At 40.6% G+C, this 25,612-nt stretch overlaps 2 protein-coding genes and 1 long non-coding RNA gene across 5 annotated transcripts; 1 reads left to right on the top strand and 2 right to left on the bottom strand.

The window, feature by feature from the left end:
- Window positions 1-1,663: 1,663 nt before the first annotated feature.
- Window positions 1,664-16,376, bottom strand: LOC115735520 (RNA-binding protein Y14). Its single transcript, XM_030666792.2, has 5 exons — window positions 16,346-16,376; window positions 4,499-4,791; window positions 3,209-3,345; window positions 2,201-2,352; window positions 1,664-1,924 (listed from the first exon to the last, which is right to left on the bottom strand). Exons 2-5 carry the CDS (start codon window positions 4,767-4,769, stop codon window positions 1,879-1,881), a joined length of 606 nt encoding a protein of 201 aa, XP_030522652.1. The 5' UTR covers window positions 4,770-4,791; window positions 16,346-16,376; the 3' UTR covers window positions 1,664-1,878.
- Window positions 16,329-19,632, top strand: LOC115735482 (zinc finger CCCH domain-containing protein 53-like). 3 transcript variants are annotated; one of them, XR_004014772.2, is made up of 9 exons: window positions 16,329-17,250; window positions 17,428-17,610; window positions 17,719-17,898; window positions 18,000-18,091; window positions 18,186-18,443; window positions 18,551-18,707; window positions 19,036-19,257; window positions 19,361-19,447; window positions 19,570-19,632. XR_004014772.2 is itself a non-coding variant. In XM_030666740.2 (9 exons), the coding sequence occupies exons 1-8, from the start codon at window positions 16,379-16,381 to the stop codon at window positions 19,392-19,394; spliced, it is 1,998 nt and encodes a 665-aa protein (XP_030522600.2). In that variant the 5' UTR covers window positions 16,329-16,378; the 3' UTR covers window positions 19,395-19,438; window positions 19,567-19,632. The 3 variants fall into 3 exon arrangements, 2 of the variants coding, with proteins under 2 accessions (XP_030522600.2, XP_030522599.2); XM_030666740.2 differs by having other exon boundaries at window positions 19,361-19,438; window positions 19,567-19,632; XM_030666739.2 differs by having other exon boundaries at window positions 19,361-19,443.
- A 331-nt stretch (window positions 19,633-19,963) lies between these two features.
- On the bottom strand, window positions 19,964-20,624 carry LOC115735483. The gene is made up of 2 exons (XR_004014773.2): window positions 20,138-20,624; window positions 19,964-20,104 (listed from the first exon to the last, which is right to left on the bottom strand). It is a non-coding gene; the product is annotated as an uncharacterized LOC115735483 (long non-coding RNA).
- Between the last annotated feature and the right edge of the window lie 4,988 nt (window positions 20,625-25,612).

Below are 25,612 nucleotides of genomic sequence, written 5' to 3'. Positions count from 1 at the left end.
CGAACGTTTTTAGGAAAATATTTTTCGAATCATTTATTTTTTACAAAACAAACTTAACTTTAACGTTGCAAAGATGTAAAAGCATTCACCAATCAAGCTTTGTTTTCTCTTTTTCTATGGGTTTTTTGGTCAGCATGAGACCTTTCTGTTTTCTTCTTCAAAGGATTCTAACATAAGGGTCCTTTTGATCTCCGGCCTTTCCCAGGAATTTAATGTCCGCCTGGACCAGGACTCTCAACATCGACCTTCTCTGTACTTGTCTTTTTTATATCTTTTCCTCTTCTTCTTCTTCTACTTTTCTTGGTCCCGAGCTACTCAGGTTGTTCAGGGGACCGCCATCATGACCTTTCTTTCTTTTTCCTACAGGGATTACTTCCATCGCATTGAGGTGAATTCTAATACCATTAAGGGATGTTGTTATGACCCTCGCTGAAAGACATGAGACTTGAATTTCACACCATGTGTGAGACTTCGATATGGTTTACATCAGCTGCTGTTATGATGCTACTTACAGCGCATGGAACTTAATCTAACGTCACATGTACAGGAGCTTGACACCTTGACGTGAAGCGTATACGGCCATTCACTCCTCCACCTAAATAGTTGGCTTTCTGCGGTAAGGTTCTCAAAAAAGTTCGACCAAATCCAAGTTTTTGATTTTCGATTCATCGTTTCTTTGTTCGGTGCTCTTTCGCAAGAGAGCAGAGTCGATTATTTTTGGTTTGTTTCAATCTTGGTTTGACTTCTTTTCCATAGATATACATAGTAAAAGCCCATCCTTATATGATTATTTCAGAACAAACCGTGTGCTTTAGAACTGTAAACGTACGTTTCATATGGAATAATTGATGTTATTTCGTTTGGATTTTGAGACTGTTAAATCTCTTTCGATTGTTTTCTAACATTTCCTTTCAAGATATCGTCATTCAAGAAACCATGTTTCTCCCGCACTGCGGGTTACTATTTGATAGTTGTTTCTTATTTATTTCCGGAAATTGATGATGATAAATTAACACAAATCGAGCCAATATTGCACCGGTTTAGGTTACAGATTAATTTGGAAATCCAAACCATCCACCTCATCTGAACACCTAACGCTTGGTGCGATTCACATTCTGATTGTCCAGATGAACATGCCAGTGATCGTGCAGTGCAAATTTCCCAGATCATACATTAGCTAAATACGAGATTCGAACCCTCTATATTTTGGAGGTTAACAAAAGTAACTTGGGAAACATCGCAAGCAGATCAGGCCCTAAGGAACATCACATCATAAGCTGATGGATGGCCAGGCGGAGCGATTTCAAGCAGACCAAGCCTTTTGTTCTGCTGCATAACATAGCCCACCAAATCGAACGACAAACCAATAGATTAGCGAACGCAACATCTTTCACTGGAAGCCTATTCACAGGCTCTTTCATAGGAAAACATTTCCTCGGTCAGTAATCAAATTTTCCCAGAAAACAGAGCGGAGAGACATGCTCGGTGCATGTGCTTTGCCAAAGAACTAATTAAACACGTGAAGAAATGGTGACAGTGCTACGGCCATACACCACGCAAATCGCCCAGGAGGTAATCTAGCCATCAAGACTTTAATCACAAAATGGGAGTCATTGTCTTAGACAAGATGCTAGCAGGAAACTTCATAGCACCAAAATAAATGAAGTCAGTGATTCACAGGGAGACACATCCTTCCAAGAGTTAGTTAGGCCATCACATAACACCACGAGAATAGAATATTAAGGAAGGCGTCAGCAAACACAAACATTGCTAATTCTAGATCACGAAAAACATATCTCTTGATTCATAATAAAAACGAATACGATGTTCTTGTGGAAGATCCAAACATCCACATAGTATTGGAGACCCAGGCCGCCCTTAGTATCTTCTGTTAGGGCTCCTCGAGCGATGTCCTCGTGGTTCCCTGCAAAGTTTTTAGGCATATACAGCATAAATAACGTTCAAAGCTTCAGACTCGACTCAAGCTATGGAAATGAAAGTGACAGCCACATCTGGGGATCTACTAAAACCTCTCCAATTAAGATTATCACATGAAAGCGAGCAAGCAGTGATTTTTTAGTTGACCCTATATTTCTTTCACGTTGATTGCCTTCTAATTTTCAGGCATTTTGGCTGAGTGCAGGAAGAAATCACAATATTATGATGATTTATAGACTAATATATTTGTTCAGAATCAAACCTCCTCTTCCTCATATTCCTCCTCCTGACAGAAGGCCCGTTGCTAAAGGCCCAGTCAACAATGATCGTCTGGGTGAGAAGTTCCGTCCCATTCATCTGAGCTATTGCATTCTGTGCTTCCTCGAAGTTCTCATATTCGATGAGTGCATAACCCTAAGAAGGAACCCACAATAAGCTATCCATAAGAATAATTTATGTCAAAATTAACAACAAGAACAACTGCAACCACAGTGAAGAGGCTTATATTCCTCATCGACTCTTTTTTTAGTTTCCATTGAGTAGTGGAGGTGATTATATCTGCAAAGAGTACAAAGCACTGCTTGTTCAATTTCTTTTATGATTATGATATCACTTATCTGGAAGGTAGATATAAGTCAAGGTTGTTTTGTTCTAAGGAACTATCCAGTTTCCTAATCGGGGTTTGCACAGGAAATTATGTTGAAAAGTAATGAACAACTTTCTGCGGTACAGCTTTTCTCATGTGTGTTAATAAGTTCTGGTAAAAAAACATATAAATGATGCATGAGATTTGGGAGCCCAAAAGAAACGCTACTAATGGACGGTTTAACCATCCTATTGCATGAAGATATATGTCTTAAACCCTAAAGATGAGAGTGTTTTGCCATCCAGCGAGGTTTAGAATAAAAAGAAAGCAAGGACTATATAGCCCTTGGTGATTTTTCCCCAATTGGTTTTCATCTTTTTTCCCATAGATGAAGCACTCCATGTCTGTTAGATATCATGTAGCAAAAAAATGGATCACGCTAAAAACTTTAACCCACTTAAAATTCTGGGGAACGATGATGATACCCAAAAGTCCACTCACATTAAGCACTATAAGCAAGTTTCAACAATCAAGTCCAAAACCTTGCTTTCCTTTTTTTTCAATTGCATTATTTTCCACTTTTTTGCAACTACTAAATAGATAACGTCATCACAGAGTTTGCCAACCAGAAAGATTCGAATGAGATGAGCTAAAAACTAATCCAAGAACAAAGAAGTTGTTTACCTTAACAAATCCAGTTCGCCGGTCAAGATTTAAATGCAAATTCTTGATCTCTCCAAACTCTCCAAAAGCATTTTGCAGATCATCTTCTTGGGCCTCTTCATGCACTCCAGTCACAAGAATGATCCATCCCTCAATGGCTGCAATAGTCAAACATTCCAATAAATACTAACAAGTAGAGCAAGAAAACCAAAAATGAACTGAATTCAGCAGTTTCCTCCTTCGTCATTTATATAGCAGTCCGTTAGAACCAAAGTAAGAGTACAGGGGCAAACTTCAAGAATCAAGTTCAAGCATCATATGTGGGCAATGACAATTTCCTCTGTAAAGAACGAAAGGCAGATGTGCATTTATCTTTATTTCAGCTGAAAGCCCCATCGTTGTTTGTTGTTATTTTCTAATTTCAACGTTACTCATATAAGTAGAACGATTTATGAAGGTGGTCAACTTCACTACATTTTTAGGCTTCACTATCACAGAGAAAGATTGGCATGCTAAGCAACATCCTGAGGATTTTACATTTTCCTGCAAATTCAACCACCTAGTCGTCCATTGAAATAGCATCCAGACTGTTACACGTTACAAGAGAAGAAGGGCCAGCAAAATCCGTCCCTGGTCCCCGCACAAAGGCAGAGACATGTTCTATTTCCTCACAAAGCGAATAAGCTCCCTTAAGCATTCAACAAAGAAGGTCATTAGATTCACTCTACTTTGCCTGAGATAATTAGACTCATGTCGATCCTGCCATAAACCAACCACGATTTCTTCCTCATCGCTTTGACATCGTACTCTTACACAGAGGCCAAGAAAATGATACCAGTTCAAGCCCTAACTATCACGTACTAATGATAAAATCTACACTGTCCACCCACTGTGGCCCTTTTCTCACCAACGAGAAAAGGAAAGCCACACCATGCATCTCCTCTAAAATTTGGCTCGCGTATCAGCACACATCAGTTTATCAGCACATTTGTAACATGCTGATGACATTGATTTTGTGCTGTCATGTGCAGTTATCTTCCCACTGGTCCCCTACATCATCCCGCTTAGTTTAAAAAGCAAAAGAAGAAATCCTACGCCGGTATTAATCCGAACAAAGCTTGAAAGGCAATACAGTCCAAAAGGAAATTAAGCATCGAAAATCACATGGAACCAACAAAACCCTAGCGTTGGGAAATAACATTCAAATCTGACGTAAAAGAGACCGCGCATTTAACGCATCAATCTATGAGCACAAACATGAAATCCTAGGCACAGTGAATGTCAAGGAAGATTAAATTAGGGACTACTGACATCGCAGAGGGCCGGGGCCGCCGTCGGTGTCGAGGGAGTCGAAGTCGCGCCCGGCGAGGCGGTTGTTGCGCTCGACGTCGGCCTCCTCTCGGAACCCGCGGCCCTTAGTCTTCCTAGGGGCGAGCGAGGAGGAGGCGCCGCCGGTGATGGCGGATTTGAGCTTGGGAAGCGGGGCTCGCGGGGAGGCGTCGGCGTCGGGAGCGCCGTCCTCGTCCATGAGGTCGTCGTCCTCGGGCTCGAAGTCTAGTGCCTCCGCTTCCGCCGTCGTCATGGTCGCCGGATCTCTCTCTCTCCTCTCTCGTTCGTTCTTGAAGTACCGAGGGTTAGGAACCTTTTGCGCTCTGTGGCTCGAGTGCTCAAGCTGCGAGTTTTGTCAACTTCGTGATTTCAGCCACGTCGAGTGGATTGGGTTGATTCCGAACCCCAAAGTTCAGAGATATTTAACTTTTGCCCCCCGAAAAATTGTTCCCGTATCAATTTGACCCCTAGGTTTATTTTGGGCCTTCCCATTTCTCAACGTAAGGTTGTTTTATGAAAGGCGTTTAGTTATTAAAAAGAAAAATGGCACAAATAGTCCATAAAATTTAATCAAATATGCAATGTCATCTTTCAACTTTTAATTTGTTCGGTATCATCCATCCCCTCACTATTGACAAATGCTTAATGTAATCTTTCTGTTTGCTCGACAAATCAGATAAATGATGATGTGGATTGTTGTATGCTGAGTTGGATTTTCAATAATGACGGGTCAACATCTCATGCTTTTTATCCGTATGCTTTTTGAAAATGAAATCACGGAGTTAACATGTAAATTATTATTTGATAACCCTATTTGAGTTTAAAATGTTGCTTTGATAATTCACGTGAAACTATTTTTTGTTAACCGCCATTTTGATTTAACGAATTGGAAACCACGTCAACAAATTCTTAAAAACGACATCGAACACTTTCATATACTCTAGGGACTCAATTGAGCACTTATAATTTATGCACACGTCAAACAAATTAAAAGTCGAGAGACAACATTGCACGTCAAATCAAAATTTGAATACCATTTATGTCATTTTCCTCCATTAAAATAGCTTGCTTCCGACCGTCTACGGTATTGTTGGGTGGATCTATCCACCCTTGTGTTTCTTATATTAAGATTTGTTAAAATTATGAGTAGTTATAAAATGACCTTATGTTGATTTTTGTATGTTTTTATGTGCTAAAAGATTTTAGAAGCTGGACATTATTTGAAAATGATTTTTTTTTGTCGAAATATAAAGATGAAAGTTCGCATGCCTATTAATAATTTGAAACTTAGATCAATGCAAAATGATTTATTTTTTTTTCACTTTAAAGAAATAAATCCTAGAAATTTAATTTAATATGGAGTAAAGATAAGTTTGATTGCTTTCCATTCGTCTTAGTGTAATAAAATATCATAAGCACCGATACAGTGAAGTGATTGCTTTTTAGCATGCTTAACTAGCGGTGAGCGTGGGCCGAGTGAGTAGGTTCTAAATCTAGACCCTAAAATCGACGCTATTATAACTGGTTCTAAAAATTTGAAACCTAAAACTTACCATGTTTGTCTTGAAACCTATTTTTCAATCCAGTTTCAAGACCTATCCGAAAATTTGTTTTCTTTTATTTTATTTTTTGATTTAAACTTTTCCAACAAAATAATGTGAGTAGCAATGAAATGATTCAAAGTAAAAGATGAGTAGCAAAACTTACTATCCGCCAAAAACAACCACCCCTAATATGAGTAATAGAAATTACAATCCACCGAAAACAAATGAGGTGAGGCTAGCCAGACTAGGGTTTTTTTTAACAATAGCTAAAAACTGGTTCCAATACCAATTCGGTTCCTAAGTCCTTGGAATCGAGAACCGGCTCGATTCCAACTGGTTTCCAAAATTTAGAACCGGTTTTTGGACCTATTGTTTGGGTGATCGAATCTAGGATATGGCTAAACTTGTTCCAGTTGCACACCCCTATGCTTACCAAGCGAGAGTGATCTCAAAATAACGTTAAAAGATGATAATGACATTCTAAGTCCCGAGCTTTTGATTAATGTGCAGTCTCATATCCTTGTTACTAAACTTTCAACTGATTCAATTATGTCCTTGGAATTATATCCAATGCCTACTATCTGCAGTCTCATATCCTCGTTGCTCAACTTTCAACCGATTCAATTATGTGATTGGAATTATATTCAGTGTCTAATTTCAATTGGTTCAATTAGATCATAAACTAATTTAACGTATTAGTGTTTGTTAGCACACTTCACAAGCCGAGTGTTCTTCAGACACCATTAAAAGTGATAACAGCATCCTAAGCCCCTTAATTATTGATCAATGCGTAATCTCAGTACTAAACTTTCACATCATTCAATTAGGCCTCTAAATTTTATTTTTTTTTTTATCAATGTGCAATGCCATTCTCGAGCTTTGAATGAATTCATTCAAACCATAAGTATCTTAGCACGTTCAATGTTGTCATGCTACGAGCATTAAAAGATATGCTAACACGGACGTAGGTCTAATGAAATTAACATCAAAAGAAATAAATTATGTAAGTATTCACTCGAAATCGCCAAAAGTGGATACATGTTCCCTTTTTACCACATGCGCTATTCACTTTATATTGATATTATCGTTTTTAATGGACATTCTCATTCAAACGAAAATACCACACCGAACATTTATCAACGGGGTTGACGGTGGGTCGATTGAATCTCGATCCATACGAATCACTCGATTCATGACCTAAAAATCCGAACCTTAATGATCGGGACTTGAACCTAATCCATTCGGCCCGATTGATTGTAAGTGCAACGTGCTGTAGTTGCGCTTTGAGTTGAAATTTATCCGTGTTGGTGATACACATTTTAAAATCGTAACATTTTAAAACCGAGGGTAACAATTATTTAAAAGTTATTGTAAGCTCTTGTAGCAGTGAAATGCTGCGGCCATCGAGGCGCTTGCCAAAAAATTTTACTACTGCAGCACTCGCTTTCGCAATTAATAATTTTGCGAGAAAGTTGTACCCAACTATTTGTGCAGCTTGAGGATGCGTTGCAAACTTCCACCGGACCACCACGCGACACCAGCTCATAAACGGGTCCCAGACCCAAACCCGGATAGTCCAAACCGGGTCCAGGTCCAGGCCCGGTTTAATTAGTTTCGGGCCTTTGTTTACTTTTTTCTTTTACGTTTATTTAATTATTTTTCTGTGGGCTTCTTCTTCACCTTCACAGTTTATTCTCTCATGGGCGGCACACCGGCAGATTCTCCACACAGCGAAGAACCAGCGAAGGGTCTCGACTTCGAGGCCGTGAGGTACCTCTCTTCGCATTCCGACTCGCGAATTACTCGGTTAATTTCTTTGCGAGATCGCCGTCTCTCTCCGCTCGAAGTCCCCGTGGATTGATTGGCGAATGAGTCCTCCGTCGCGATGAGTTCTTCTGCTCCGGTTTCGTCCCGATCGAGTGATTCCAGAGCGAGCACGCTGTGGGGCTCGTTCTTCGTCGCGGTCGGTTGCGTTTGCTTCGTCGCTTTCGCGTACGCAGCCGTCGTGTCCAAGCTTCTTCCGCCGTCGGACAACGCCATCGTCTCTGCCGTGCGGGATGACAGGTCAGTGCTCGACGGCGAATCGCTCCCGCTGCTTGTAGTTTTCCCGAGGAAATCTGTATGATCGTGCCTGCGGCGAATCGTATTGATTCAAGATTAGCTCTCTGGCTAAGAAATGGAGCAGGAAATCATAGCGAAATGCTTCGTCTGTGCGGCGATCGTAATGTTATGGCTAGCGAGTTTAAGTAGGAGAGGATCTTGAGGCGTTTGGAAGTCATTTTGCGTCAATTACATCAGGAAGTACCGCAATACTACTTAACGATTCCGAGAAGATGGGTCATGGTCGTGGAGTCGTTTGAGTGAAATCAGAGTTTCATTGGTTGAATGTAATCTGACCTTCGCAGGATATCATTTTTACAAGTTTGTTCATTTCGTTATTGTCACCTGGGGATTCTTGTCTTGGTTAAGGAAAATCTCCTCCGTCCGGTACAAGTATCCTGAGACCTCTGAATAAACATGAGTAGTACATGGTTAAACACAAGAAATTTGCGTTGTTAACTTATGATTATTCCGGTGGTCGAAAAAAATCTGTTAACTGATCAAAGATCGGATTGGGTTACTCATCATTTGAAGCACCATACAGATAAAGTAGAAGTTCTCTTTAGCAAATCATGACAAAAACAAAGGATCCACCGCTTTGGTTGTGATGAGAGCGGGTATTTGATCCACTAGAGTAGGGCTAATGGTGATTTAATGCTTGTGACAAGGTGGAAAATTTTTTTCGAAGGAGGAGAACTGCCATAGTAATTAAGTGCAGTATGGACTTTGAGACCCTCATATGTTTAGCTTCTGCCACTTTTTGATGTCACTGTCATGTGACAAGCTCTAAGTATTGTCGGCTATATGGCATATGCTTCCTTGCACACAACATGATCACCCAGGGCAAGTGTTTGGCTAAGTCGCAGATTGCCATTATTATGAATCCTAAGTAGTGAAGTTGATATCTCTCATGGATTAACTCCCAATGTTTGGACAGAGTTAAAGCTTTAATGCATAATTTGTGACAAAGATTTCTTCATGTTCTGCTCTGGGACATCATGCCTTCTCTGGATGAGCATTCTCTTTCACTCTTCTGCTATGTTTGTCATGTATCACCAGATGTATGACTGTAAGGATGCCAAACATGACATGTTATACTTCTGTTAATATTGTGCATTCCTTAGACTTAATTGATGCACATTTGCTGGCTTCTCTTTGCCGCATGGTTTATCCCTTGCTGCATAAGGTGTTATCTCCGTGTATCATCTAAAAAGGTTTTTCATTAACCCACCAAACCTCGCTTCCTAGCATGAATTAAACCTTTTCTTAAAGAACGTGTTGGGTCCTTCATATAACTATTTGTTTGTCAGTGATGGTTGTTTTATTTCTCCCTATTGCTTACGTCATTTGAGTAGCTCATATACCTTGGTCCTAAAGCACATTTTCACTGGAAATCAGCATTCTTGCTGTATGGTGCCTCAAATTCCCAAAAAAATTGCAGATTTCCTTTTGTTCAAAGTTTTGTTCTTTCTTTCCTGTCATTTATCATCTAGACTCTGGGCTTGATCTTGTTTTGTCTTGTTGCTCAATTTTTTTGCTTCGCCTAATTTGTTTCCTTTTCTATGGCAGGTACTATTGTTTTTTGGTTCCCCTTACACTTCCCATCCTCGTCGTCGCTGTATATTTTCATTGGCTCAGCATGAAGCTTTTCAAGCACGCATGATGTTTGTCTCATCATACCGTGGTTGATCAAACAAAGTGGCTGGTCTTCTCACTGTTCGCTATATCCAACAGTGATAATAGAATTAATGCATCTTCTAGTGGACAACCACTTTTCTTTGCTGTAGTATGACAATATCATATATGCTAAAGCAATGAAGTTCCTTGGATTTGATACCTTTCTGGAATTGGGTATATCTATGCAAAAAACAGGTACTGGTATCGTATTTGTGTTCATGGCAGGTTGTCAATATTTCAATAGTCTCCAGTGCATGTATTTTTGCATCTTCCAGCTTGTCTATGGTTTATTATTATTATTTAATCATCGTGGTTTCCTAACTTCTCCTATGGAAACTATTTTATGCCATAGTCGCATATTAGAAGCTTTATTCATGACATAGATTATTTCACCATAATTCTGGATTTCAGTGACAGTGGAGTGTATGTCAAAAGATGGTGAGTCTTCAGGGTGTTTTCAAATTTGAAGAGTTCCATTTTTCATGCTATGAAGTGCAATTACTGTAACTGTATTATGGTCACATTCGCCGCCCTAAACTTTTTTCATAGCGATCGTATGCTTTCCAAAGCTGTAGTCGCTTGGCTGAGAAAGTTAATGGCCTGCTATCCGTGACACACGCCAATTATGAATATCAGTATGCTGTATTTGCTGCTTATGACTGGAACATATGGAAAAATTTGCTTCAAGAATTTAATGCATGTGCCCATAAAATGTTGTTCATAATGTAATGCACTTCACTCTGAAAGAGATACAAATCATCTCCATCTATATTTAACTTATTGGTGTTTCAAAGGAAGGAGGATGATTAGTCCTGTGATATATTTGCGTAGTTCAGTATATGTGTGTGTACTTTGAGACTCATCAATAGTCTTTTTTGTTTTTGATAGGTTTGGACTCACCAAATTGTGACGAGGGTTGAGCATATGCTCTAGGGGATCTCATGTCCATTTGGATGATTCTCTAGCGGCTGGTGTGCAAGTGTGTAAGAGCTTTCTTACACATCTTTTGAGTAAGAAAAGATTCATCACAAACGTCTAGTACTATGGATACTGCTTGCGAAGACTTTGGGACATTTGTTGCTGCTTGATGCGTCGTACACGAAAAGCAGCATCCACCAATACTATACCTTTGTTAGGATGCCCATCCAAGTAGTTGTCAGCTGCCTCGATTCTTTTTTTTTTCCCCCTTCCATAGGTCTAGCATCTTCTGGTACACATCGACATCATTCAAGCTCTCATCTGTTCATATGAGCATATAGACACAAACCGCGGTTACGGTGGCATCTGCAATCTTGTTGTATGTATCAAAATCTCTGATGTGTAAGTTCTGCAAATGGCGGGGACCATGAACAAGGAGGAAGAATGAGACTTAGGAGTCTGATTCTCGTATAAAGTTGATCTGTGAGTAAAGTGACCAGAACGTGCTTTGTCCCCTGCAGTTGGCTTATTACAGGGAAGAGAAATTATGAGAACGAAAGTGGGACAAAAAGGGGAGGTGAGATCCTTAGTGCATCTTGGATTCTGTTTGGGTGAAGTCCCTTCCCCGCCTGCATCGGAACCAATTCACAAAGGCAAAGAGAGGGAAAGGCTTTTCCTTCTCCTTTCTGATATGGAATGCTAATCTTCTTGTCACGGATCTTATTGTGGACGTCTTTTCTTTCTTTTCTTTCTTTTCTTTTTTCTGCAGTGCAGCTGTGTAGACCTTGAACTGGAGGCCAATCTTGTCCACATTGGTGTGGATTTACGTGACCGAGTGTGATCCCCCGTCTTTGATTTCGACCATCTGGGCTGTGGAAGACGATGGGTTCAACACGGGTCTTGCGTGAGTCGCACCCCATCCGACGGTCCATATCGAGTCTAGCATACGCACTAAGGCTATGGAGCGCTCGCTCATGAGGTCAGGGGAAGCAAATGCTAAGTCATTGGAGAGTCACGCCATTGTGTTCGTCCGCGGGTCGGTGTTGCTCCGACTGCGTTCGGGGCTTCATCCCAATTTTCCGTTCAGGGGCCGGCCTCTCTAAAGGCCCTAAACGACGTGGGCTCACTCGCGTTTTGATTATAGACGGGGTCTCCTCTTAGCTATTTAGAATCGTGTTTAGGACAAATATTAAACACGACATTTAAGAAAGAAAAAAAAATTCAGGGATGTGATCGGACTTCGCAACTCAAACTCAGTGGGAGAAGGGGCAATTGATAATGGACTCACGACAGAAACTGTCGGAAGCATAAAAGACCACAAAAAAAAGAAAACGACGAAAACGAAACGCGACAGGACAAAGATGACAGCACGGGCTTTAGTTTTTGAATTTCATGTCCGCGGCCTAGAATCGCGCGAGCTCAGTCTTTATGGTTTTGTTTCTACCCTTGCTGGGCGTTCAGGCGTGCTCCATTCTCGTCTTCTTCTTCTTCTTCTTTTTTCCCCGAGAGATTAAAAAACAACGAAAATTTCGAATACGTGGGGGTCTTCATCAAAGAACAAATTGAACATTGAATCCACAAGTTGTTCTAAACAGTGAGAGATGGCAAAATGGGTGTAAAATCGACATTTGACCCATATTTTATGGCGATGGGTCATAAATGGGTTCTTTAAGTATTAAAAGTGAATCATAAACGGGCTATTCAGAAACTTAATGGGTTCTGAATAGATTTTAAATAGGTCATCAATCAGTTAGCTAAGAAAACCATAAAAAAGATTTAGCAATATATAACTTTAAAAATGTTAAACAATTTTGTCTTCGCTGAATTTTAATATTGAAGTGCTTTAATAATAATACCATACGAGCAACATTGTATGCGCTATGTGTAAGTTGCAAAATCATAATCTCTCCTCACACGTCCCCATCCCACTCCCTCCTAAGGTAGGGATTCGAAACCCCTACCTCCCTCTTCCCAAATGAAAAGAATGAACACTGGGGTAAGGCTCCAATGATTAACACTTCTAATTTAAAACCATTTTTTTCACGCGAATTACTTTATGTTGTTGCACTCCATTTTGATGATTCGCTAATGTCTGTGCCCGGATGAAGTTTCGACATCCTTTGCAAATGAAAATGTCATAATTTAACGGTTCTCTCTCTCTCTCTCTCTCTCTCTCTCTCTCTCTCTCTCTCTTCTTTGTTTCTTTTTTTGGAGGTCCATTAGTTCTCCTGTTTTAAGGCTTTAAGATTTAGTAGCGTGTCTTAGATAAGCGTGCTTACTATCTTTGGTGCTTGCATCTAAGAAGAAGTTCAATCTCTTCTAACAAGCAAAAGTGTGAAAACACAGCCATAAACATATTGCATTTGTATTAATTATATCCTAAATCTTTTGATTGTACCAATTTAATCTTAAATCTTTGGCGTTTGTGTCGGTTAAGTCCATCCAGGCAATTTTGCTATAAATCACCGACGTAGACACCGATAGTCTTACGTAGCACAGCACGGCTAGTGTCGACATTGACATTTTTACTATACTTTTTTTTTGTCCGAAGCAAGGCCCTCGTCCGGGGCTAGGTGAGGACGAGGGTCGCTAGCCCTCAATAAAAACGAGTATTGTAAATAAGAAGAAGAAAAAGCCGAAATTATTATTAAAAAACTATAACAAAATGTTTACGTCTGCGCCGATCGTGCCACATAGGACGATTGATGTCCACATCGCCGATTTTTGATCAACATTGATCCGATAAACTCAATTGACACGAATATAAAATATTTAGGATTAAATTAGCACAATTAAAAGGCTTATGACTAAATTGTCACCAACGTAATAAATTTAAGACTTTTTCAATACTTTTTCCCTCCGAGCGGGAAAGATTGGCTTACATTCATTTTTAAATCCGTGCGCGTACGAGAAAGAAAGTTTCATTGAGAATTAGTAGGCTCGCCTAAAAACCAGCACGTTCGAATGTATCACTCTCCACATTTCTTTGGACACGACGCGCGCGGGAGAGAGATTCCTCGACATGGAGGACTAATTCTCTAAGAAAAACTCTCAATTATAGATCCAGTTCCGAATAAACCTTAAACTATTTTTTTTTTTGTCTAGAAAAAATCTCAAATTTAGGTCTAGTACTAAATCTAACCCGGATTTTTTTTTCTGTAATCCTAAACTTTAGGTCTATTGCCAAAACTTAAACTTTCTTAGCCGATGACGGGCAATCATCTTTTGAACTTTCTTAATTGATATGGAGGCCTAATTTTCTGAAAAAAAAAATCCCCACTTAAGATTAAGTCCTAAATCAACATAATTGTTTTTTTTTTTTTGTCTAGAAGAAATCTCAACTTTAGGTACAATCCTAAATCCACCCCTAATTTTTTCTACCTCAGAAAAAATCCTAAACTTTAGGTCCATTCCCAAAACTCAAACTTTCTCGAGATGAGTTTGATTCGGCTTTAGAAATGAGTTTTGAGGAAATACAAATATCTTTAACCGAATGGACTTTGAGGTAATGGAAATGGCGTTTGATAAAAACTCATTTGAAAGGCAATTTTGGGTCAAATAGTGTTTGGAAAAAAAAATATTTACAAAGGGCTTTGGCTGATATTTTTTTTTCATCTTTTTTTCGTGGAAAAAATCAAAACCCTTCCCCAGCCGACGAAGGGTTCGAGAAGTCAATGAGCCAAATTTGGTGTCGTCAAGAAAGGCCACTTGGTGTTTGGAAACCCTTGACGAGGGTTGGCTGGGTCGCGCGACCCAAGGCGGCCTTTGCCTAGGTCGCCGACCTCACCGTCCTCTTGTCGGCCCTTCGCTGCCCCTCGTCGACAACCCTAGCTCAATAAGAAAGAAAATGAATAGTGATTTAGGGTTTCACTTTTTAAGAAAAGGTAAAATTGAATTTACAGTAAGGTTTTGATGGCAAAACAGGTAGCTGACTATTTTTCATTAATGGGGCCTTCAGCATTTCGAAAATATTTAAGCCCAATATTGGTCCCTATCGGTATGAGCTTTCAGCCCTCCCAACATTAGCGTTTGACCCAATGCCCCTTGAAATAGCTTGCCAAACACTCGAGCATTTTCTCAAGGGGGTTTGGGCCTCCAAAGCCCTGAAGAAGACTTAACCAAATGCACCTTCAATCGATGATAGACAATCATCTTTTTAACTTTCTTAATTGATATGTACACCTAATTCTCTAAAAAAAAAACTCTCAATTTTAGATCAACTCCAATTCAACGTTAAACCCTTTTTTTATCTAAAAAATTCCAACTTTAAGTCCAGTCCCAATTTTTTTTTTATCTCATAAAACCCCCAAATTTTAGATTCAATCCCAAAACTGCATTGAATTTTGTTTTTCTCTAAAAAATCATAAACATTTAATCTATTCTCAAATCCATTTCATGGTCAAGTCTCAACTTAACGCGGTCAACAAAGTAATGAGGGAGATAGGTACGGACCGACGCAATGTTTCCACGTGGATAGCAAAATGCACTCCAATAAAAATTGTTAAAATTCTCCAAAATGAATAGGGATGACTAATAATAGATTTTTTTTGGTAGAGGGTTGAATGCGGCAGATTTGATATTAGAGTTAAAATTAGTGATTTTTCTCTAAGTTAGGAGTACATTTGATACTAGACTTAAAACTTAGGTTTTTTCTGATATAAAAGAAAATCGGGATGAATTTGAGACTGAACTTAAAAAAATTTCAGATTTATTTAGGACCGAATCTAAAGTTTGATGTTAATTTTTCGAGGAATTAGGCCTCGACAGGGATGATGGCGACGTGTTTCGTCGGATCTTTCGATGTCGAGGGGAGAGAGCGATCGGTGTGCGGTCTCTGATGCGGGATCAGCATGGGCGCGCCCATGCACACGCGGAGCGTCGTAGATTTTCCCCTCGTTCACTCTCTGTCTCCCTCCCTCTCGCTCCGCGGCTCCAGTGTCAGGGCGTGCTCCGCCACCGCCAGCATCGCCATTGCCACGCGCGTGCTTCTCCCCGCTCGGGGGAGCGAGTGGCTTCACTGTTCCCCCCCCCTAACTTTAATCTTTCTGGGAGGGCGCAGATCTGAATCTATACCGCTTTTGCCCTGTTTTGTCCATTTCCTTGCGGAGACAAAATCCCTTCCCCCCCGCATTAAATTTAATAATAATTGTAGTCTCTCTCTCTCTCTCTAGACTAAGAGAGAGAAAGAAAAGGATGCCTTTTTCGGGGGGGGATGACGACGCTGCTCGCTGCTGCTGCAGCTGCTGCTCTGCTCTTGGTGCTCTCTTAAAACTGAGAACCACATCTTTTCTGGCATTGCAATGACCTGCACTTTCTTTGGGAACCAAGCTCTCTCTCTCTCTTGAGGTCTCTCTGTTGCTTCCTTCCTTCTCTTTTTCTTGCTTTCAGGAGCATGAGGCAAACAAGGACCTCACTTTCCTCTCCTATCTCTCTCTTGTTCACTACCTCAGTGTGATGTAATCATCACTCTGGATTACATTACTACCGAACTCCATCATCATTGCCCCCCTCTCTCTCTTCAAAGCCAGTCGTGACGATCTTCCTCCGCTCTCTCTAGGCGGAGACTTCATCATTATCATCTTCAGTGAGCTCTCTCTCTCTCTCTCTCTCTCTCCGTGTGAAAATGGACTCATACGAAGCTACGAGGCTCGTCTTCTCGAGGATCCAGAGCTTGGACCCGGACAACGCCTCCAAGATCATGGGCTACATACTACTCCAAGACCACGGCGACAAAGAAATGACCAGACTAGCCCTTGCCCCCGATCCCCTCCTCCGCACCCTCATCCTCAAGGCCAAGTCCCACTTGTCCCTCTCCCTCTCTGCGACCTCGTCTTCAACCTCCGCGACACCCTCTCCTCCTTCCTCCGCCGCTCTCAATCTCAACCCCATTTCACGAAGACCCATCACCCACCACCACTCTCTCTCCATCCCTTCTCCGAGAACCACCCCGTCCTACGCCAATGTCGTCAATGGGGTCACTCGCGACACCACCCCCAACATCCCCAGCGACCCCGTTGACGATTACCCGCTCCAGGACCACCTCTCCTTCTTGAACGACCCCAAAAGCGACGACCTTTACGACCCGAGACTCGAGTTTGTTCCGAACGGTGACTCTGGCTTGTCGCACAGAAGAAGCTACTCGATACCCGGAATGCGTCTTGGGTCTAATGCAGCTAGCGAAGAACCGGGTCTTCCCGGTTTCGGGTGGAGGCCGTGCCTGTACTTCGCGAGGGGGTTCTGCAAGAACGGCACTAGCTGCAGGTTCCTCCACGGCGACTCGGGGGACTGCACAGACGCCTCGGCGGCGGTCAATGTCGGGTCGCCGGTCAAGTTTGGCGAGCTCGAGCAGTTCGGCCCCGACTTCGCAAGATCGAAGGCCACGGCCGCGGTGGCGCAGCAGCAGAGGTTGAAGCTCTTGGCCAGTGCTTCGGCTTCGTCCTTGCCTTACAACAGTTGCGTGGACTTGTTTCTGCAGCAGCAGAACGACACCCAGAGGTGAATTGTGCTACTATGCTGTTGTTTTAGTCGTTACATTTTTGTAATTCAGAACTTTGTTGGAGTTCGATTGATCGGCTTGGAGAATTTGACTCTGCATTAAGAGTACTGATGTGGAGCTTGTTGGGTTCTATGGTTCGTTGAGATGTTTGTGATGGCATTGTGATTTTGGTTTAGATCGACTGCTCCAGAGTTGATGCTGAGGGACGAGTTGCACAAATTCGGGCGCATTCAGTCAGAAAGGAGCGATTTTTCGGGACTAGGATCGGGAGGAGCGAGTAGCCCTGGGTCGAGGCAAATTTACTTGACATTTCCTGCTGATAGCACTTTCAGAGAGGAGGATGTTTCACATTACTTCAGGTAAAATCATTGTTGCCCAAGCCCAACGTTGATTTCATGAAATAGTAGTTTGAAAGTTTCAGCTGAGAATTTGATTTCTTTTCTGAATTTTTTTTGTGGGAATTGAAGCAATTATGGACCGGTACAAGATGTGAGAATTCCTTACCAGCAGAAGAGAATGTTTGGATTCGTTACTTTTGTATATCCAGAGACCGTGAAGCTCATACTGGCCAAAGGAAACCCTCACTTTGTTTGTGATTCACGGGTGCTGGTTAAACCTTACAAGGAGAAAGGCAAAATTGCAGATAGGTGGGGGCTGTGTTCTTGTTTTCAAATGCTTGCTGGCTCTTCATTGTCTTGCTGAGTTCATTGATTCGTGATGTTGGTATTGTTCGCAAAACTTTTATCAGGAAACAACAACAGTTCATGGATAGGGGTGAATACTCAGCGTGCTTGAGTCCAACCGGGTTTGAATCGAGGGACCCTTTTGATCTCCCCTTTGGTATGGCAATAAGTGAAAGCGTGTTCAACTAATTTATGCCTAGATCATTTTCGCCTCCCGATATGTTGTAAATTTGCTTTTTGTCACAATGAAGGTTCGAGAATGGGTTACAATGCTCAGGAGATTTTGCTTAGGAGGAAGTTGGAGGAACAAGCCGATCTGCATCAGGCAATCGAGCTTCAAGGGAGAAGACTCGTGAATTTGCAGCTTTTGGACTTGAAGAATCGCTACCGGCAATACCCTCATAATTTATCAACCAGCTCCCCTATTTCCTCACCGGTATTTCCTCGCTCTCCCAATGTTCAATCACTCAATCTTCCGCCTAATGCCATCAACCAAGAAGTTGCCAGAGGTGGGAACTAATGATTCTTGTTTCTTACGGCCGAGTTCAGCTGCCCTTTAGTGTAACTATAGCTAGTTATCCTTAGTAGTGATAGTTTTGCTTTCGACTTTCTACAGCGGCATTTGTTGATGGTTCGGCGTGGATGAATTCCGAATCAGCAGAGAGTGAAAACCTGGTATTGCAGGGTGTGGATGGAGCTTGGGTTGAGAAAGAATCCACTGGCAAGAGAAAAGAGGAGAGCTCTGTTCCTGGAGAGTATGATCACCATGCTAGGTGCGAAAAGTTTTCCCCCTCCCCTTCCCCTTCAATGAATAAAATGATTGCCCTCAATAGAAAATCTCATTTCCAGCTCAGTTCCTGTCGAAGGACCTGTTTTCTAATGTTTTAGACATTCTGGGTACTTGTAGACCCATAATTATTGTCTGCTTTTGACATTGTCACTTCGCGCTATGATTACTCAGCAAGCATACTCAATAAAGATGCTTTTTTTCGATAACACGAGAAAAATTATTGATTGAAAATGCAAGTTGCTCTATTTAATTGATTTAGCCATTGTTAGACTTTAGTAATTAATTACTGTTTTACTCATGTTCTCGGACAGCTTAGAGCACATCCTCCCAGATAACCTCTTTGCCTCTCCCAAGAAATCAAGGCCTGAGAATCTCACTGCCTTCAACACTTCTCTTGCTGATGATGAGTGTGATGATAGTATGACAAGTTTGATCACTTCATCTGCTTCTGCTCCAACCAATGAGCCCTTGCTGACCACCTCATCAGCTCTCAATATTGCTACTCTCAAATCATGTTTGTTTCACGTGCCCAGGTACGGTCTCTGGCCATGATTTCCAATGATCAGTGAGATTAGAGTTTCCTTTTTTTGTGGGGGTGCGGTGGATTATTTGAACTTTCTGTGATGTTCTTCCCAGTTTCTCTTCTGGGCATGGAGCAATTGGAATGTAGTTTGAGCACGTGTTAGCATGGACAGCCGTAGAGATATTTCCTTACTTAGGTAGGTGGAAATCCATTTGAAAATTTTCATTTTGATTGAAGCTGTCACTGTATGAGAGAGAGCTCTAATTTTTCTGTTTAAAAATTTGTGTGTAAAGACATTTTTTTTTTACCCTTTTTCTTGCAGGGATGTTTCAGAAGAATGAGCAGTAAAGAAAGAAAGATCCTCCTCTAGCTGCTGTATAGACCAGGAAAAATTATAGCCTCATCAAAGAAAGAAGAAAGATATGTCGACAAGATCTGAGCAAAGATCACCACCATCTTGGTCATCATCACCAAATACATACTTTTAACAGTCAATACACACTGCAATACTTATATAAAGGACAGATGAACCAATTTATGGAAGTGGGGTCCCTCTCTTTTCCACATGGAAGTGCTCTGTCTCTCTCTCCTCTGTCTCTCTCTCTCTCTCTCTCTGTCTGCTGGACCACACTGCAATAGCAATGCCAGAAGAAACAAAGGCTAGCGACTCCTAAATGTTTTAATATAATATTGTTGTTTTTCATCATCTTTTTTCCCTGTTGCTTTTTAAGACAAAGGGAAACAAAAGTGACTAGAGAAAAATGAGACGCTTTTCATCTCATGTAAGGCTTTAAGTCACAGTTGCATGTACAGAAGCAGAATTTAAATAGGTCAGTAGCTGAAATATCACTACCACACTCACTTTTTTTATTATTTTGGGTCGAAACTACTACGCTCACTTATAAAATGGAAAATGTCACTGTTTCTTATGGGGCCTTTGGTGATGGATCTGTGGCTATTTAAATAGATCTGTGGCCTTTTGGCACTTTTGAGCTTCTCTCTGCCTTTCTTTACTTATTTTTCTTTGTTGTTACTACTGTACTCCACTAGATTATATGGTAAAAGCAGACAGAAAAAAAAAAAAAGAAATTTGACAAAAAAAATATAACAGATGAGGGGAGAGGTGTCTGAAGAAAGGGCTGATGCATTCATGTGATTAAAGGTCGCTTTAGGGGACTCTTTTGTCTCAATTTGCGGTCTCTTTTAGGTGGACATGAAGGGCAAAGGGCCACACTGTCACATGGGTCTCTGACACTTTGAGTGAATGATATATGGGGGTCTCTCCCCACTCACTCCTTTCACTTTCAATCATCACCCTTCTTTTGCTTGGCCTCTTTCAAGTTACTATTATAATCTGCAGCTCCATAATTATTAGGGAAAAAACCACACCCAAACTAACTTGGCTACCTCAACTTTTTGCGACACAAAAAACCTCAAATTATCAATGTTGTGACACATCTACCCCACGTTCCAGGTCCATCTAAAATCACTGTTAAAACGCTGATGTGGATTCGCCGTGGCGTTTTTAGTGACAAGTAGATCTGACGTGGCGCCACACTTAAAAAAAAAATAAAAACTAAAAATGCAAAAGCTTGCACTGTTCATCATCTTCTCCAGCGCTTTGCAGACTACTGTTCATGGCTGCGCGTCTTCAATCAGTTGGCCAAACTCCCGGCACTTTGCTTTCTGCCCACTGCTACCTCGACCTCAGGGCTCTCGTAGGTGTTTGCCACCATCCATTAGCTTTGAAGATCGATGGAGACCGTCGAGCCAAGTTTCGAGCTTCAGCGGCCATGGAGGCTTGAAGCTCAACCTTCTTCTTCACGCCTCCTTTTCAATTTCTTCCGCTCCTCATCTGCTGCCTTCCCCTCTTTGAGCCTCTCTTTCTCAGCCCTCCTCATAGCCCTCTTGTCTTTGATAAGAAGAAATCAAAAGGTGCAAGGTTTAAGCTGCCGCCCTGCCTCGAAGCTTGGCTGAGGATTAACAGACGCTCAAGCTCAAGCTCAAGCCTAGTTGATTCGGATATGCCGCAAGTGATCAACAAATTTGGGACAGGAAGGAGGAGGGAGGAGGGCCGAGGAGGAATCTGGGCATGGGGAGAGGAGTCACCCGCGACTTGAAGAAGCTCATCCGATCCTGCCAGAAACTCCCAGTTGAAATCTCGTCCTCGATGTTAGCGACAACTCGTCTCACGTTTTCATCAAAGATCTGCGCAATTTTTCTCTCAGCCCAGACCAAAGTCGAGCAGATTCAGTCCCAATCGCGGAGAGGAAAGTTCGAGAAGCTCGATTTGCTGTGCGGGGACGAGCGTGAAGCCCATAAGGATGATGTGGACACTACTTTGTCTTTGATTATTCGGGACTACTGCTCTGAGAAAAATGGTGGGATGAATTTGTACAAGGAGGATGATGATGAGATGTTGGAGGGATGAAGGGCTCGAAAAGGCAGACTTGAGGCCGAACGCGATTGAGCGATCAAGAAGGAAAGAATCAAGACCTCCTTATTCGTCCGAGAAGGTCATCGCTAGACGGCCAAGGGATTGGACGATTCCGGGACGATTGCGTTCAGCCCACGCTCCCGAAGCTACGGATGTAATCGATGCCATGAACAGTAGTTGGGAAGTGCTGGAGAAGACGATGAACAGTGCAAATTTTTGCTTTTTTTTAGTTTTTATTTTTTTTCTAACGTGGCGCCACATCAGATCTTTGTTATTAAAAATGCCACGAATCCACGTCAGCATACAGTAATTTTAGACCGAGCTGGAATGTAAGGTAGATGTGCACAATGTTGATAGTTTGGGATTTTTGTGTCGCAAAAAAAAGTTGAGGGTAAATATGTCACGCCAGACATAGTTTGGGGTTTTTTGTGATTTTTTCCCTAATTATTATTGAAAAAAGTTAATGATTATTGTCAAGGGTAGTGCTCAATGATTAGTGATTATGGGAATTTCATGTTCTGTAACATAGGCATGAATGGATGGCAACTGATTTTGCATAGCATAAGAAGATTTGAAAGAAATCTGTGTTTTTGTCCGTTGGGTAAAGAAAGTTTGAGTGGGAGTTTCATTGGCATAATACCCAAAAAAAACCTCCAACTTTAGCATGTGTGACGATTATATCCAAAAAGAAAATTGTCTTATGAAAAATCCCAAATTTTTACTTTAGCACTTGTCCCAATTATATCCAATTGTCTTATAAAAAACCCACAACTTTTACTTTTATCCCAATTTTACCACCATCGCTTTTCCGTCCATAATCACCATTGGTTAATCCTACGTGGTTCGAGTTTTCTCACCGAACTCACTAATGAATTTTCAAAATTTAGAAATAGTGGGTTTCAAGGACGACGAGGTTTTATATCGTTAGTCCAAATATCTCCATGTCTAGCCATTTTTTGAGTTGCTGAATGCCGAAAAGAATATGAAACGTGTTGTTTTGAGTGACTCTATATCTCCCGAAAATATGTAGGGGAAGCAAACTATAGAAGAGAAGTTTAGGAGTTTTTTCATGTCAACTTTACCGAAATGTAATTCATTAACTAGTGGTGATTATGGACGGAAAGCTAGAGATGATAGAATTGAGACAAAAGTAGCAGTTGGAAGTTTTTTATGAGACAAAAAAAGAGTTTTGGATATAATTGGGACATGTGTTAAAGTTAAGGATTTTTTTGGTACTAGGCCAGTATAACTGGGACAAAAGCAAAAGTTTGGAGTAGAATTTGGACAAATGTAAAACTTAAAGTTTTTTATGAGATAAAAAAAAAAATTTTGGATAAAATTGTCACAAATACGAAAATTAGAGGTTTTTTTGGATATTGAGCCGAGTTTCATTAGTGCTCCAAGTGATGATTAACAATTTTCTGTTGACCAAATCTTTTTTTAGATTGTATAATGTGAGTGGCGGTTGTTGCCCCTGTTTTCTGGCAGTACTTTTCACCAAATGCTGGTTCTGCATGTCAGCATGCCATTCTCTCTCCATGCTGCTCTGGGTTCCTATTTACAAGAAAATGAAACAATAATTACTACCATAACTCAAAATATAATTATTCTATGTTTTTTTAGAATGTTAGCTTTATTAAATCTGATTCACAAAGTTCATTTACTTAGCAATTTGTTGTGTTCGCAAATATCTCTTTAAATAAGCGAGTCATATTTTATAACCAATAACAATCTAGCAAATAAATTTTGTAGACCATATTAAGTAAACTTAGCATTTCTTACCGTACCTTTTCCTTGAAATGAGAAAGGAAATGGTACCATCGAATTGTATTATTTAAGTGTTTATTGTTGCCAAAGATCTCATTTCTGTAATTGGTAGGTCACCGGGTTATCCAAATAAGTCGTATTTTCCATGGTTTTTCCATGTTACAGCTTATTCGGTTGATTCAGAATAGTGCAACCATCCAAAAACTCTCTAGTTAAAAAATGTTCATTTTCTTTTGCCTTTTGTTTTCTTATCATGAATTTTTTTGGGCCGCTCCCACGGCTTTCGGTGGAAATGGAGGTAATTGTCCTTATTCTATGAACTACAAACATCTCTAAATGTGTCCATTTTTTACGTGGAAAAATATCAAAAAGTCATAAATCTATTGCATTGGTACAAATCTTGTCATAGACTTTTTAATTTGACCAATTTAGTCCTAAACCTTTTTGCATTTGCTCCAATTCAATTAATCCGATCAATTTTGACTGAAAATCGCCGACGTGGACTCCAAAGAATGCCACATAGGACGGCCGATACTAATGTGAACACTTTTTAATAAACATTTTTGAAAAAAAAATATTTTTAATAAATTTTCCTTTTTATTCTTAAACTTGACTTTGGCCGCGAGGGTCGCTGGCAACCCTCGGGCCGCTTGCGAGGGCTGGTTGGCCCTTGCCCACCAAAGCCAAAGTTTAAGAACAAATATTTAAAAAATATGTTTTTACAAAAATATTATTTAAAAATATCCATATTAGCGCCTACCATCCTACGTGGCACCACTAGCGTGTACGTTAGCGATTTCCCGTCAAAATTGACTGGATAAACTGAATTAGCACCAATGCAAAAATGTTTAGAACTAAATTGGTCAACTTAAAAGGTTTATGATTGAATTGATACAAATACAATAGGTTTAGGACTTTTTTTATACTTTTCCCAATCTTTGACCTACTTTTTCTTTTTTATTTCCTTCCTTTCATTCTTGAGATGGAACTTTAGCAGATTGGATTTAAAAATGGTTTAAAATCAATTTCGAGATTAAATAAGGGAAAAAAAGAGTAAAGAATTTACAGGTTTGGATGCCTTGCGGTGAACACTAAAGCTTAATCATTTAAATAATTTTCCCCACTTTTCATTGCTTATTATATCTGAAATGGAAGCTGCCACTTTGATAAGTGGAAATAACATCCGCCCTGTTAAAACGATAAAGATTGAAGATCTTCCTAATTCAAATATAGTAGGAAATATGGCTGAGTTGTGCAATATTCATAGTTACCAAATTCATGATTGTAACACATTGCATTGTTCTCTATTAAAGGATAATAAATCCTCCCCAAATAAAAGAAGCTGAATTGGGGATTTACCGTCGTGGATGTAAGCTTCCAAGAGACTCTTTTTCTCTTGGTTGTCCGAACCACGTTAATTATTGGGTGTTCCTCTTCTCTTCTTTTATCTCTTTTTATTTTCATTAAAATATGGTATCGGAGCGAGATTCGATCCTAAAGTCAACTCCTTTGTCAATGCTTCCACTTGTCTATTGGTGACTGAGAATTCGATTTTTTTTTTTTTGTGGTGGTTTTTGGGTTGCGCAGAGGGCGATCATCTTCAACACACCTTCATTGGATTCGATTGTTCCTAGATAAGTTCGTTGAATCTTGTGTTATCTTTCTATTCAGCATGATGGTTGATACTAGTAAATCTATTTCCAAGATGTCAAATAAACTTACGACTATTATGTTAAATGGGCATAATTATTTGCCTTGGTCTAGAGCTGTCTCTATAGCTCTTGGGGCCATATCAAAGTTGGGTTATGTGAATGGCCTTATCGTAGCACCCGTAGCTACGGATGCGAAATTTGCTGAATGGCAGGCAAATGATAATATGGTCATGTCTTGGTTGTTTAATTCAATGGAATCTCAAATTTATGAGATATTTGCTTATTCGTAGACTACTAAGTCCCTATGAGATTCTTTGAAGGACATGTATGGAAATGTTGATAGTGCATCCCGTGTCTTTGAGTAGCAACATGAGCTTGCTCATATTGAGCAAGCATCTAATCAAACATTCACCGAACATCTTGGTAATATGAAAAAGAAGCGGGATGAATTGCGACAATTTCGACCACTTGCCCGGGATCATGAGGTTTATGCTCACCGTGAAGAGCAA

This window comes from Rhodamnia argentea, chromosome 8 (assembly GCF_020921035.1).
Source record: "Rhodamnia argentea isolate NSW1041297 chromosome 8, ASM2092103v1, whole genome shotgun sequence".
NCBI lineage: Eukaryota > Viridiplantae > Streptophyta > Magnoliopsida > Myrtales > Myrtaceae > Rhodamnia > Rhodamnia argentea.
This window is presented reverse-complemented; position numbering and strand designations above follow the sequence as displayed.